The sequence below is a fragment of the Thermobia domestica genome, chromosome 18, assembly GCF_964235325.1.
Source record: "Thermobia domestica chromosome 18, izTheDome1.hap1.1, whole genome shotgun sequence".
Taxonomy (NCBI): Eukaryota; Metazoa; Arthropoda; class Insecta; order Zygentoma; family Lepismatidae; genus Thermobia; species Thermobia domestica.
Window position 1 is genome coordinate 27,613,264 of NC_137471.1, and position 15,868 is coordinate 27,629,131.

A 15,868-nucleotide genomic window follows, 5' to 3' on the forward strand; every position below is an offset into this window, starting at 1 on the left:
GTGCAATAGACTTAAGTTATTTCTCTCTCTCTCTCTTTGAAGGCAACAACCTTTAGGGTGCCAAGACGTAGAAAAGGACTTGTGGCACTCATGACTATAGAGTGGTGTGTGTTTGGCACATCGGATTCCTTCGTTGTTAGCCCCAGCTTTCTAGACCGGATGCAGTTATTCCCGGTAGAAAATACAAGAAAATATACCTTTCTATTACTATTAAAGTAAATAATTACACTCATTCTCTCAACGTGATACTTGTTTGTTTAACTGTATACAGACAGCTGATCCATGGGAGAAACGTTGATAATAATAAATAAAATAAACTCGACAAATATTCTTGTAATTTGCTGGGCACGCCAGTGTGCCTGTTATCCGGTTGTGGCACACTGGAATATAGGGTATGGCTTTCTAATTTTTCCCCAACTATTTTAACTGCTTCAATTGAAATTAATCTATAATAATAAGAGTGAATTTAGTCTTCTTACCCTTCGATTTAGAAATAAGGTCCGCTAGAATTGTATATTTAAAAAATAATAATACTCAGAATTTTATAGAGTAGTTTGTTTTATTCGAAATGACATACTTCCTGCAACTGTTTGGGTTGGAATTATTTGAGATCAAATCTTTAAGTTTTACGACCCACGGTTATACCGACTAGGCTAAAGGACACGGTGATGATGAGAAATGAATGAAATGGTGGAATGAAGAAAGTGGGAGAAAACGGGAGAACCCCGAGAAAACCCATCCTCATGGTGTTTGTCCACCACATGCACCACAGGTGAACGCTTTATCACTGAGCCACCGCGGCCCCTCTGAAATTATTTATAGGAGAGAGTGACTACTTTATGAAAACTTGATATGGAACACATTTGTTTAAAAAATACCAGCTTTTGTGAAATATTGCTTAATATTCAGGAAAACCTAAGTCAATAAAATAATAATAATAATAATAATAATAATAATAATAATAATAATAATAATAATAATAATAATAATAATAATAATAATAATAAAAATAATAATCATCTTAAATTAAAAACTCTCTGGACCTAGTGCATTGGCACAATTCCACGAATTAAAAAGAGTTTGTTTACTTCTCATGTAAGTGTAGAAGGACTTAATCCCTGTTGCTTTCAATATACGAAGAAAGTGTCCAACTGTCAAATGATATGCTACATAAAATGCCCTATGCAACATAATGTAATATAGAGTCATCATTTCAGGTTGTCTAAAGAACACTTTCGTTTTAGCAAGAAAGGAAGAAAATAGAAAATACTCAGTTTTAACCTAGTAGAAAGTTTGCAGATTTAAGAGAAAATGTACAGAGTTGTTGGATATTAAATGTAGTTCGGATTAATGGAGTAAGACACTGTAGTTCATTGTATGAAATATACTGGGAGTGACCAAGCCATTGCCTATGGAAATATCGAAAGAGATACGTTAATGGTGTTAGTTGCAAACTGTTGTAGAAATGAAAAATTTAAGGAAATCTCTAAAACTCTGAAATCACAGATCCAAATTGACTAACTACTAAGTAAAACTGCTAAATCTGACTAAAGCAAAAAAAAAGTCTTAATGACCTGTGTTACAGTTTCAGACACATCATTCTCATATCAAAACTACGATAGAAGTAAATTATGAATACAGGTGAATTTGCAGTTCTGGAATACCAACAAATGATTTTGCTAGATGTAAATTTTGGGAAAACTTTTTTATAAGGTTTTAGATTTATTTATTGGTTTGTTTGTTTATTAGCTTCTCCATGCCCTAAACGTCGCCAACACCTAGTGGCCCACTTGCTGGTAAATGGCGATCGTCAATATAGCGACGCGTCGAAGGATTGCCGCTAGTGTGCCACTAGTGGCAGGGATTCGTCGAGTCGAAGCAGATATCTAGAATCGGGGATATTGAAGTTACCACCACGTAATAGCGAGGACTTCATTTTGATCCCCGCTCCTTTGATTTGTCACGGATAATCGCAAAGGGACCAACACGAACTATCGCCAGTCATGTGCATGCGGTTATTATTATATATTACTTTTCCCTGACGAATTGTTATTATAAGGACAATACTTGAGCTCCAGGGGTCAAGAGTAACTCCTGCCTTTACATCATGAAGTGAAAAATCTTGAGATGGGTGCGTATAATTGTATGAATTTAGTTGGCAACTGTCGCCGATCACTAGCAAGTGAATATGGGAGAACTATCAAAAAAGTAAATAGACGCTTGCCATTTTGTTATAAAATTACATGACGAGTGCATTTGATCTGATTCCAAACAGTTATCGTCAAATATACACGGTTAATGGAGCACTCTGATTAGAAATATTAAAAATACTTCAACGATTTATCACTCTACAAGCTGTGTCTTCGTAATCGCTTCCGTGGCGAATTCGGAAGAACACGTAACTAATAACCCTAAGGTTGGTGGTTCACGCCCAGCTCACGGCACTTTATTTTTACTTTTTTAAAAAATGTTTGTAGACTCACCTTAATGCAAAGGCGATTTAACGTATTTTAGGGGAACAATTTTGTGGTTCGTTGGCGTTCCGTCGCTTCTCTGCCGGTGGTGGTATAATTTTCAAAGCGGAAGTGGGACCAATTTTTGGCTGCGGGACCACCAATTTTTGGGGACATGTCGCTAGTTGCCTATCGGTAGTCCACCGACGCTTACGGCATGGGGTTGTCCCCTCACAAGTGAGGCAGATTGTAATCGACCAAGAGTGTTTGGGAAAAATGGGAAACATCTTCCGACTTCGACTTCTGAATAATCCGTTTAGGATCAAGTCGAATCAAGGCTGCGTCACGGGAAGGTAGAACAAGTGAGGCAATCTTTCCAAGCACTACGCTGAAGAGCCTCTGTCTCATTCAAGACTTAGACTCTTCAGGAAAAGTAACAAGTTTATTACTTGTAATTTATTCTTTGAGTCAAAGTATTTTGCAATAAACCATCGTTTTGTAAGATATTTTTACGATTGTATATTATTAATTTCGAAAATTGTACACATAATATAATTTCTCATCATGGATTTGAAAAAATCAAAGTTCGAAAAAAGAAAGATCTTCGATCCACATGTCTCTTTCATTATTGACCCTTAATTTATTTTAGTCCTAGACAAAGCGAATCGACGGGATGGCTCTAAGTGAAAACATTCATTTAGATGGTTAAGTAATCTGGAAATTCCTGCAGTTATTTCACGAAACACAACAAATCTTGAGAAACAAAAACAATTTTGCTTACCAGGGGAAGGGAGTAAATCATCTGCTTACGTTTGCTTAACTAGGGAGAAGGCAAGGGCGCCGATCCTAGGGGGCCGGGCACCCCAAAGCTCATGTAGGCCCCCTTTGTATTTATGAATATACAATATTTGGCATAATTTGAATGCAATTTGCCTTAAAATCCTAATATATATCGTCTGCATTTGAATGCCCTCCCAGAAAAAAAATTACAGAGAAATCGGCGCCCTTGGAAGAAGGTCTAGTGAAAGGAAAAAATGAAATGAAATCTTTGAGTTTTACGTCCCACGCTTATGCCGGTTAGGCTAAAGGAGACGGTGATGATGAGTAATGAATGAAATGGTGGAATGAAGAAAGTGGGAGGAAACTGGAGAACCCCGAAAAAACCCACGCACACGGTGTTTGTCCACCACATCTAGTGAAAGGAATAAAAATATGATAACGTAATGCTTGAACAACTCTATCAAATGGAGAAAAGTAAATTAGTATTCAACACTTCTTTCAATTTTAAGCATTTCAAAGATTCTCGTAATTTAGTAACGTCCCGGATTTACATTTTTGAAGTACGGGTACTCTATCTATACCTTACGAGCTCCTCCGTGGCTAAGCGGTTAGCGTACGCGTCTTTGGCGCGGGAGACCCGGGTTCGATTCCCGGCGGGAGCTCATGTGGTTCGGATTCCACGTTAATCAGTAGGTCCACGTCTCATATAGCCTCGCTGCTGTACAGGACGTTAAACTCAAAATCAACTCAACTCAACTCTATCTATACCTTACGTTTCAGACCACGCACTTAAGCCGCTTTGCCACAAGAGGCACATAGGAGTTTTTCTTTCGATTTCCTTAGGAATATTGAGAATGGTATGACTTTTAAAACTATGTTTAAAAAAAGAATACATATCGACACAATAAGATGATAATCTAATACCTAGGAAATATATTGAATTGTTTTTAATTTGTTCTCACGCTACCAAAACAGTATTTTTTTTATTCCAGCCTTTTAATATAAGCATTTCACACTATTGTCTGTTCTAGGACAATACAATTCTAGTTCATGTATATGCTAGCTTTGAAAATACAGTAGAATTTCGCTTATCCGACATAAACAGGCAGGCAGAGCGCTGGATAATATGGATGTGTTAAGAAAAGACCTATTAAAAGTAAAACTTATGATATAATTTTACATATTACACATCTAATAATAATGTTTTATAACAAATAACTGCACTGCACTGAATCAGGGACGTATCCAGCGTGAGGGCCTGAGGGCTGTCCCCCTCCGAAACTCAAGCACTTTTTAATAAACATGCTTTTACCCTTTTCAGATTCTTTTATATCAGTTTACTAATAGTCAGTGTCCAAACTTTGGGCAATGTGCTGTTGTCTTGTTATAATTCTAAGAACATACCATAATGCCATTATACCATTTGGAATTAAAGAACAGGAATTAAATAGGATTAACATTTTGTTTCCGTTCTGTTTTTAACTTTAATATATTAGAACGATACACTCAATGTCTTCTTGCTATTTTTGTTATGTGATATACGTAGCAGACAGTTTTCTTTAGTTACATTTCTCTCGAAAATATGTTTCATTTTGTTTGTGCTATAATGCAGTTTCCAAAGTAAACCGGTTTATAAATGAAAAGTAGGAAAAAGTGTAAGAGAAATACAGAACTGTTGCATTATTATTATTATTATTATTATTATTATTATTATTATTATTATTATTATTATTATTATTATTGTTATTGATATTTTTAAAACATTAGAATTACGTGCTTACGAGGATTCGTGTTGGGCCCCCTCCGAATAGAAAACCTGGATACGTGTCTGCACTGAATGATAGATGTATGAGTCAACGTGTAGATGGGCGCACTAGGCGATATACTCCAGAGCATGAAAAATAGATTAAGACCACAACTTGCAGTTCTTCTTGCCGATTGGTGCTTTCTGCAATGATATATCGGATCATACGGTATGTGTAACAAAGGATGGTCGGATAAGCGAGACCATGGTGTATTGGTGTTTCACGCACCTAAACCTGTAAAATGTTTGTATAAACGATTATCTTTCACTCCCTAGCTAAATTTGTCGGTATGATCACACACCTTGCCTCATAAAGTATAGTCTTATAAAGAAAAAAATATATTTTTTTTTAGCTAAAAGCTAAGGGGAAGTCAACTTCAGTAATTTACTTTTTTTTTTTTTTAATAATGGCAAACTAGTCCATTTCATCATGATAAATCACGTTTGATACTAAGATGTCTTTTTCTGCCCGTATATATCCTTTACATTTTGTTGGAGACAAAATTGTTATTTTCAGAAGAAAACAGGGTGAGAGAAGCTATACAACAACATGAACTGAAAACAATAGCTATTACCAATAATACTGTAATCCTGGATATCAATAAGTTGTCCTTAGTATATTGCTTCGGTTCTTATTAACATAAAAATTATAATGTTTTGTAAAAAAAAGAAAAAAAGAAAAGAAAGAAAGAAAAAAAAAGAATGGGATAGGATGGGATTCGATGTGGTGTCAAAGTAGTAAAATGACTACGAGTCCGCCACTCTATCCACCTAACCACAGAGGCTACGTTGTGTTTGTTCTTTTTTCTTAAGAAATAATCTTCATAACCATGGTGCGTATCGCTTCGAACCTTAACATAAGAGTTTTTTCTGTTTAATTCTATATTTTCGTACGACATCTTAGTTACAGAAGCTAATTTATATTTGGCAGGCAATCTACACACTAGGTTTTAACCAATAAATGCAACATTTTAGTCCACTATCCAGTTTCTTGATCCGTCTCGACTCCCCTACTGAATTCCCTCCGCAATCGTGCTGTGCTACTGAAAAAATCCCTAGAAATCATCGTTGCCAGTATACACAAAACCGAGCATAATTTTGTTTTTTTATTTATATTTATATTATTTTATTATATTTTTTGGAAATATCTCCTTAGATGGATGGCTCTCTATTATCTCCACATACTAATAACTCAATTTTACCCATAAACGTAAGGAAAAAGGAATAAATGCGGAAAATCGTGAGTTACAGTATACACGCAATTTTTTTTGCGCATGGGAGTACATCTATACATATATCTAAGTTTGAACAACATCGATCGAGCAATCTTGAGAAATAATTCATACCACTTTTCCGATTTTACGTCATTGTTCACGAACAAATCATCGCCAGAGTTGAAACATGGAGGATTAATGTCTCTTGGGGGTACATACATTACCACCCACTTGTCGTCTCAAGACTGATCTGGGGCCATTTTACTGTACTTATCCACCTATATTGTATCTGGAATATCAGTTCAGTTTTTTAATTATTAAAAAAGTTGTCTTTCATCAGTACTATTCAATTTTTAAGGTAATATTAAAAATATAAATATGTATAATAAAATTGTTGTAAACTTTAGACCATTAAAATAGGATAGTAATTATTAATAATTCATTTTCCGCCATTAATAAATTTGGTAAACCAAAAGAAAACGTGGTTGTTCATTTTAGTAACAGAGATCCTGCTGTTACTTAAATAGTTTAGTTAGTGTATTCATCGGTGATTTGAAAACCTGGAGAGGTATTGGAAGACAAAAGAAGATGCACCAGATCGAGAAAATGAAGGAAGCAGTTTCATCAGACGGGAATCTAAGGAAGAACTTAAATTCCGTGTTATTAATACCAGGAGCTGCTGACAGGCAGTATACTTAAAAATAGTGTATGATTGGTTTGGTAACAACTGACTTCACTTTCTTTGGCCATCGTTAAGTTCTGTCAAAAAAAAAAATTATATTTTCGTGTTGGTTTGGTTCACTATCGAATTCTACCGCGTACCTGATTGAACGCCTCAGGGACACACTGAGGTAAGAATTTATCGGGTAAAATGGACAATTATTTTCCGCCAGGTGTAATAGAAGGAAATTCAGTGTAAGTAGAAAGAAAAATTATGGTAAGTAGCTAGGAAATCCATACTGTGTTACTTAATAGATATCAAATCCATTCTTTAATTACTAGAAAAAATTATTAATTAGGTGGTTATTTAGTGTTCCTGTTGCAGGTGATACAAATGATCATTATATTTTTCATTGACAACGATAAAAGCCATTCATTGGTAATTGAAACATAAAATACCCATTAAAATACCCATTTTGGGTAAATACCCGGGTCCCGCTGAAATAGAAACCCAGGTATTTTATATCCCCACTCACGATACAATTCATTCTCAACCAATTTCCTAACCTGTTTGTTTTCCTCTTTTTAATAACATCCAATATACCTCTTTTCTTCCTCTAATATTTCTCTCTCTCTCTCTCTCTCTCTCTCTCTCTCTCTCTCTCTTTGTCTTTCCACTATACCTTCTATCACTTCCTTCATCATACAATTTCTTGTCAGCTAATTTCCCAAACAATGACTGAACGCCCATTTCTCGTGCAGGAGAAATAGGGGTCTATAGGTTTGAGAAATTGTTTGGAAAATATTAGAGAGGTCTACATAAACTCCTCACTCCTTCCTCAGGATCCTACAGTTTTTCTTCATCATCTACCACCTTGTATCGAACTATCACTTCGCTCAGTCTTCACCAATACAGTCTTAAGTCCCTCGATTATAGTACGTGACCAGAAACCGGTTTTGAAAACGTGATGAAAACTTGTTTTTTCACTGTCTGTGTACGAGTATATTCATCCTTGTTCAAGGAATACGTATTCAACGAGAAATACTCGCTGTTTTAAAATGTTACCAGTCTGATTGACTCGCAGAAGCAAACTGCATGTGACGCAGGATTACCAACCTTTGTGTTTGGAGTACAATAGCTCAATACATAATCCTGTTTACTGTTGCAGACACTTAGAGATCTCTTGCCCCAACCACTTCCCATTCCCCCCCCCCACACACACACAAACACACACAAACCTCGGCTGATCTTAGGCAGTGCGTGCGCTGTCATTCTCTTCAATGTTGCCGTACTTCCGCAACGCTTGTAAAATCCCTATCGAAAGAAACAAAATTCAGCAATAGCAATGGAAGAGAATAGAAATGGACAACAGAGAGGTCTGGCAACGCTGATTTTTAGATAACGGGGTCATAAATCTCTAACAAATGTCATATGTCGCCAAGAACAGGAAGGAGAGTTTTGAGGATTTTCCAGTTTCCATGAAAAAAGTATCTTTAACTATGTCTACTTGTATATTTAAATGTATAGTTACTGTTCGATCACACTGTGCTACTGTTCTTTTTTATGTTTTTGCTTTGATTTTTTAATTTTATTTATTTTGTTTCCTAAAAACAAAATCCTGAGACGAATATTCGGACCCAAGAGGAACGGGAATGGGGAATGGCGGAAACTTCATAACAAGGAACTACATAGTTTATATGGTTTACCCAACATTGTTAGGGTCGTCAAGTCTAGGAGGCTTAGATGGGCGGGTCATGTAGCTAGAATGGAAGAAAGTAGAGACGCTTTCAAAGTCTTGACTGGAAGACCAATCGGAAAACGACCATTAGGAAGACCTAGGCGCAGATGGGAGGACAATATTAAGATGGATCTCGCAGAGATTGGAATACAGAGGAGAAACTGGATGCAGTTAGCCAAGGATAGAAGTCAGTGGAGAGCTTTTGTGAACGCGGCATTGAACCTCCGGGTTCCATAGGCCATAGAGTTACTTAGTTAGTTATTTTGTTTATTTGGATTTGGATGATTTGTCCAACCTTCGCACAGATCGAATCTTATGCTTTCTAGAAATAGATCGAGAATTTAATTTGTGCTTACATAGTATAACGTTCATATTTTCTCATTCAACATTATATTTTATTTAGTAGCCTACTAGCGTTCCGCTGTTCGGCTTACGGCCTCGTACTTCTTAAACCCACAATTCTACGGTATTTCAAGTTTCTTTTCCTATTTCAACTATCTAAAAGATAAGATTTTGTATCCCAAAAAACGCCATTTTAAAAACATGGGAATTTCTTCATCCCCCCTTTAGACCCCTTAAAAACAAAAAATATTCACTTTTTGCAATTTTCCTGTGGATTAGTCTCGGAAGGCTACAATCATGCCAAATTTCATCTTCCTAATCCTGACGCAAGTGCCTAAACATTTTTGGGTGTAGAATATGTCGCATAAAAATAACATGGGAAAGATTTTTCAGTTCCCCATAACCCCACTCTAAAGTTGAATTTTTTACTTTTAGTGATTTTGTTAAATAATCCTATAGGAAACATACAAGCATACCGAATTTCAAGTTTTTATTCCAATTCCAAGTACCTAAAATATGAGATTTAGGTCCCAAAGAAAGGCCCATTTAAATAACATGGGGAATTTCTTCATCGCCTCTTTAGGCACCCTAAAAATTATAAATATTCACATTTGGCAATTTTTCTGTGGGTTACAGCCGTGTGCGTCAACGAAGTTTAAACAAGCGTTCACTCAAACGCGTCCAACATTAAACTTTCAAGTTTAAACGTGGTTCCAGGACTTTCGTTGCACCATTGAAAGTCGAAGTTCAGTACATCTCGTTTAAGTAAACTTCGGTCAATTTGTAAAATCGACTCTGATTGGTTGTCGTCTTTTATGTGTATAATCGTCGTTTCACAAAGTAACAAATGAAAAACGCATACCGCATGCCGGTCTTTTCGACTTTCGAGATTGTGTGCATAAAGTTGTGAGTAGTCTAATTTCAGTGATCGTAATTGAAGGGTCCAGGGGAATAATATGATAAGTCACATTTTGCAAATTTTACAGTACAACAAATTTAAAGTTTGAAGTTATATATTTTTCAAAATGTCATTACAATGCAATGCTTATTGTTGTTAACATTCATTTTAGTTATATCTTATTGTGATTGGATATTATAAAGTATGAAAAATAATACAGTAGTAATACTTTTTTAACAATAAAAAAAGTACTGTGCTCTGTTTACCGGACTTATCAGAGTTTTCCCCAAACAATCACTACTGTCTTGAAACTGATGATAATTTTATATACAAAATTGCTGTAAGAAATCTAATAAAAACACATCTTTGTAACACTTGTACATATTATGAAGTCTTTTCAATGGTGGTTTCTTGATTTACTGTGCCTTTGGAAGGTTTGTGTAGTACTCCACTGCTTTTAAAGAGAAATAGTTTTACAGTGACTGCAAATCTGCATATTTCTCTTGAGATATCTCCAGGAACCCTAAAAATGATAGGCCTAGATGAGTTATACTTTTGAAATTAGTTGAGGTGAAAACAAGATAGGTTAGAGACAGCATATAGAAGTAGTGCTGTCAGTCGGGTCGATTCTGACCCGAATCGGGTCAGCTTTCAAAAATGAAAAATGAAATCTTTTAGTTTTACGTCCCACGATTATGCCGGTTAGGCTAAAGGAGACGGTGATGATGAGTGATAAATGAAATGGTGGAATGAAGAAAGTGGGAGGAAACGGGAGAACCCCGAGAAAACCCACGCACACGGTGTTTGTCCACCACAAAGTTCACTTGGCGCAGGCCGGAATCGAACCCAGGCCCCAAGCACCAGAGGTGAACGCCATTGAGCCACCGCGGTCCCCAGCTCTTTTCAAGTCACTGGTTGGTCAGCTCGGGTCATGGATAATCAGCTAGGGTCTGTTACGGGTCAGTCGAGTCAGCTCGGATCGGGTCACGTGTCAGGTTGGTTCGAACATTTTTGTTTCGGGTAAGGTTCCGGTCGGATTTTGGGTCAACTTGAACCGAACCAAAACAAAAATGTTTGACCTAACCTGACCCGAGCTGACTCGACCAACCCGTAACACAACCCTAGCTGAATCTACTCATGACTCGAGCTGCCCCAACCAGTGGCCCGGCTCGAGTCGGAATCGACCCGATTGAGAGCACTGTTTATAAGCTAAGTTAAACATTTGTAGGCTAGTTTACGTTAGGGTAGGTTACGTTAGTTATTTTGTAACGTGTAATACGTTAAAACTTACCATCATCGGCCGAGGATTACCAGTATTTTTCAAATGTTTCGTAAGATCCTCAATTTTTCCGCGATCAATACCATGAGGTGAAGTGAATGCAGTTTTACAAACAGTGACCTCTGTCTATCCTTCTTGTACCACCCGCAGTCGGTATGAATATGATGCATCACAATAAGACGCTTCACTCTCGTTTTTCCTAGGCCTACATCTCTGCACAGGTACTATTACAATTAGGCGTGACGGGTATATGCCAATTTCATCATTAGACACCATTTCGTTCATTCGTCTAATGATTTCTTGTTTTCCTACATCATTAACCTTTTCAAAACGTCGTTTGCAGGTGCACTCTGGGCCGGTCTCATGGCTCTGTCGTCTGAGTTTTGCATTACATCTCGAATTCTTCCATATGAGAGTTTTTTTCTTAGATGTTGAAGGTGGAGCAGATTCTTCTTCACTCAGGGAATCATCCATGCTTTGTTGATCATTACCACTGGCCACAACAACTAAAGAAACCCACGTCTTATTGTAAACTTCACGTAACTAGAGCACGTTTCTTAACGGATACTGTTAACAAGTAATTTTTAAAATGGCCGATATAAATGCTGATAGTTGTATATACAACACAACAATAACCTGGACTTAACAGCGTTTTCCCCAGAAGGTCGTGGACTTAACATATTCTTCCCCAGGATGAGTTTTCTTTACTCGTAAATATTTTCGGACTTATCATAGTGTTCCCCTTGTCATTAAGTCAACAGAAACGTCCGTTTTCATAGAACAACACTGTATCAAAAACAAAAAATACCGATTTTTGGACTTATCAGTTTCTTCCCCTGGACCCTTCAATTGTGATGGAAAAAAATATTGAAACTACGAGCAAACAATTTTTCCGAACACGAGAAATGTATTTTAATTTCATTAGTGGAAAAATACAAAGACATTATTGAATATAAACAGACCGACTTGGATCAACGAAGTTTAAACCCGCAAATTCGCCGTTCAAGCTAAAACCAAGTTTATCCACCATTTGACCGAGATTTAAGCTTGAACGTTGTTGGTGCAACAGACATTTTCACCAAGCTTGGTTATGACCCTTGTTCAACAGTTGAACTTCGATGGTGCACACGGCCGCAGGGGCGGATCCAGGATATGATCAAGGGAGAGGCTAAACCATATTTTGCTGTTTTATCCAGTGTGAAGCAGGATTGAAGCCCATTTTATCCAGTGTATATCTGAGCGTCAAGGGGGACTATAGCCCTATAGCCCCCCTTGGATCCGCCACGAGTCCTGAGAAGCTACAATCATGTCAAATTTCAACTTCCCATTTCAACCAAAAGCACCCGTTTGTTTATGTCAATTCATATAGTTTTATATATATATAATTAGGATTTTCATTACAATAATATTAACATCGTACAGCTGAACTTTTGCGTAATTAACATCATGTTATTTTCCTCTGTCCAATTATCGTTTATTAGTATTTGCCGACTTATAAGTCAATCAATATACACCCATGAAAATGGTGTTTTTTGTAACAGCGAAACGATGAAGTGACAAATAAAAGCAACTTTATTCTAATAACCAATTTCAATTATATTTTTGCTTTTGTTTTCTTTCTAACTAATGATGTATTCTTTGTCTTTCTTTTCAGATATTATTCTTAATTTTAGGACAACGTACGTCAATCGAAAGGGTGAGGTGGTGTCGAACTCACGTTCCATAGCGCTCAACTACTTAAAAGGATGGTTTATTGTCGATCTGTTAGCGGCGCTGCCATTTGATGTGCTCTATGCCTTGGATGTATATAGTGGAGAGGTAAGTTTACATTTTTTTAATTGACTGTGGGTATGAAGAAGAACGGAGAAAATAACTTTAAAAAATCGAGAACATATTGATGAAGAATTAGAAAAAAATGAAGGGGAGAGAATGATAATATCGGGTCCAGTGACGACTCTTGAGGGATGTCACATTGATAAAAATTTTACAGTCACAATTTAAATGAAACATGCTAGAGCTCCTTCGTGGCTAAGCGGTTAGCATGCGCGCCTTTGGCGCGAGAGACCCGGGTTCGATTCCCGGCGGGAGCTCATGTGGTTCGGATTCCACGTTAATCAGTAGGTCCACGTCTCATATAGCCTCGGTGCTGAACGGGACGTAAAGCCCAAAAATCAATCAATCAATCAATGAAACATGCTTACTTAATACAGTAATTCTAAAGCTGAATGAAGCTCTCTTTCATTAGCTGTAACCAGGAACGTATGTGGGGGTGGGTTCTGGGGGTCCTCCTCCGAAATCTGACTTTTCTGTAAATTTTTAGAATAATTTTTAGGGGCTGTTTGACAAATTTTAATGTAATTTATTCCCATGTTGAATTTGGACCCCCTCCCGAAATAAATTCCTGCGAACTTACCTGCCTGAAGCTATAAAATTTTAATTTATTCCTATGTGATTTCCCTCAAGACACCTGTGACGTTTTATTACAAATGATAGGATTTTTGTACCACCTGTCACAATTAGTATACCTGAGATGCCGACAAAATTGTTTTTATTTTATGGAAAAGCTGTCAAAGTTTCTACACAAATGTATATAAATGGTCCATTAGGCCACCTTTAGTAACTATGTATGTACTGTATATATCAGCACCATACATGCGTGCCTCTTCGTGAGTAAGTAACTCATTCATGTATTATCTGTGCGTGTGCTCTACTCTCGATAGGGGTACTTGGCGCGAATACAAACCCGGGTACAAAGAAGGTAGAACCCAGTGGTGTAATTTTGGGCTTTTAGAAGAATAGTTGTCTCCCCTTTGTTTTGAAATCTTTCAATTTAACGTCCCACGGTTATGTCTTTTAGGCTAAGGGAAATGACTGATTAAAGGAAATGGATAATGATGGAAGATTTGGTGGAATGATGAGGAGGGAAGTAACGGATTAGGATTAGGAATTAGATTTCTGGGCTTTCGATATTAGGATCATGTTAGCCCGTCAGGCTAATGAGGGATGACTTTCCTAGGCGATTACAGTATTCGAAGAAAGGGAGAAAGTTGAGTTGATTTTGAGTTTAACGTCCCGTTCAGCAGCGAGGCTATATGAGACGTGGACTTACTGATTAACGTGGAATCCAAACCACATGAGCTCCCGCCGAGAATCAAACCCGGGTCTCCCACGCCAAAGGCACGTACGCTAACCGCTGAGCCAGGCACGTAGCCAAGGGGGGTTCCAGGGAGTCCGGACCCCCCTTCCCTTCGAGACCAGAAATGAAAAAAAAATTAAGGAAGGATTAAACAAAATAAAATGAGAAAAAGAAGGATCAACGTTAAAAATAATTCTAAAAAAAACTAAAGGAAGCCTTTGGTTACTCTTTCGTATGAGGGGATTTGTATTATTTGCAATACATGGTGGCGAGCTAAGCGAGATATCCTGGAAGAGTCAGGGAATTTGAAATTTCTAGAAAAGTTACGGAATTCTCAGAATTTCTGCTACTATTCAGGGAGATTTCAAGCTTCCGAAAGCATAGTGTCGTTGTGTAACAGCGTGGACATTTTTATCATAATCTTCCGTCATCGCATCCTTGCAGTATCAAACATGTTATTTCGAGAAAAAATTTCTAGTGCTCTTTTAATCTGTCATTTGCAACCGACAGTAGTTGGCGGAATAATAAAAACAAATTTTTTGTGTGGAATGTTCTGTTAGCATTTGATTCAACAGAGAAAGGAACACAGATATTGTAAAATAGTTTACAAGACATTATTGAGTATGTAGTTTTTATAATAGTGAATATGTACTTTTTATAATAGTTGGGGTCATAATGAAAGGAAAATTGTTATATTTGAATAAACTGAGGAAGAATGTAAATATTGTAAAATCTTCAATACTTTTTTATTATTATTATTTTACTCGAGATTTCTTCATAATTTTTTATTAAAATACTTGCCAACATATCCTCATTTTATTGTCCTAACAAACCGATATATGTTGATAGTAAAGTAGTTTAGATTGATCAAGCTCCTGGGCCTTCAGAATTTTTTCACCCCCCCGCCGTTACGAAATCCTGGCTAAACGAACCAATATAAGTTTCAGTAAAATAGTTTAGAATGATCGAGCCCCTGGTGTGATGACCACAGTATTTCATGTCACGGAACCCCCCTTCACGAAATCCTGGCTACGTGTCTGGCTGAGCCACGAAGGAGCTCAAGAAAGGGAGAGAAGGAAGCAGTCTGAGACCTGTATGTTATGTACCATCCCGGCATAAACCTCACTCAGAATGATCGGCCTGAAAAAAATCTTTTACACTTTTTCGATCGAGTGTCCCCAACAGAAATCGAACCCGGGATCGCTCGAACCAAAGACGAAACCGTTAGCGACTATACGCTTTGCGGGACCACCGTGGGAAAAAAACGTGAAGACCCGGACAACCTACGGATCCCATGAATATGAGGATATGTATACATTTTCATCACAGACAGACTAATAAAAATCTTGCAAATCTACTGATGTTATATGAGACGTGAATCTACAGTTGAAGGTGAAGTCCGAATTACAATAATACGTTCAGAGTTTCTAATGCTCCTCCACCGGGAATCGAACCCGTGACCATGCAATCTTAAGATTCGTATTATATATATACAGGATGGACAATTTATCTTGATCATTCTCTATAACGGAGAAACCAAAAGAGAGAAAAAAGCGAAATTAT

At 37.2% G+C, this 15,868-nt stretch overlaps 1 protein-coding gene across 4 annotated transcripts in view; it reads left to right on the forward strand.

Moving 5' to 3' along the window:
• Nucleotides 1–15,868, forward strand: part of LOC145675971 (voltage-gated delayed rectifier potassium channel KCNH8-like) — a 764,648-nt gene that overhangs the window by 589,537 nt on the left and 159,243 nt on the right. For all 4 annotated transcript variants that reach the window (XM_081746796.1, XM_081746797.1, XM_081746798.1 and 1 more), the window contains exon 6: nucleotides 12,824–12,987. In XM_081746796.1, the coding sequence (XP_081602922.1) occupies nucleotides 12,824–12,987 (164 nt within the window). The remainder of the gene's footprint in view (nucleotides 1–12,823; nucleotides 12,988–15,868) is intronic.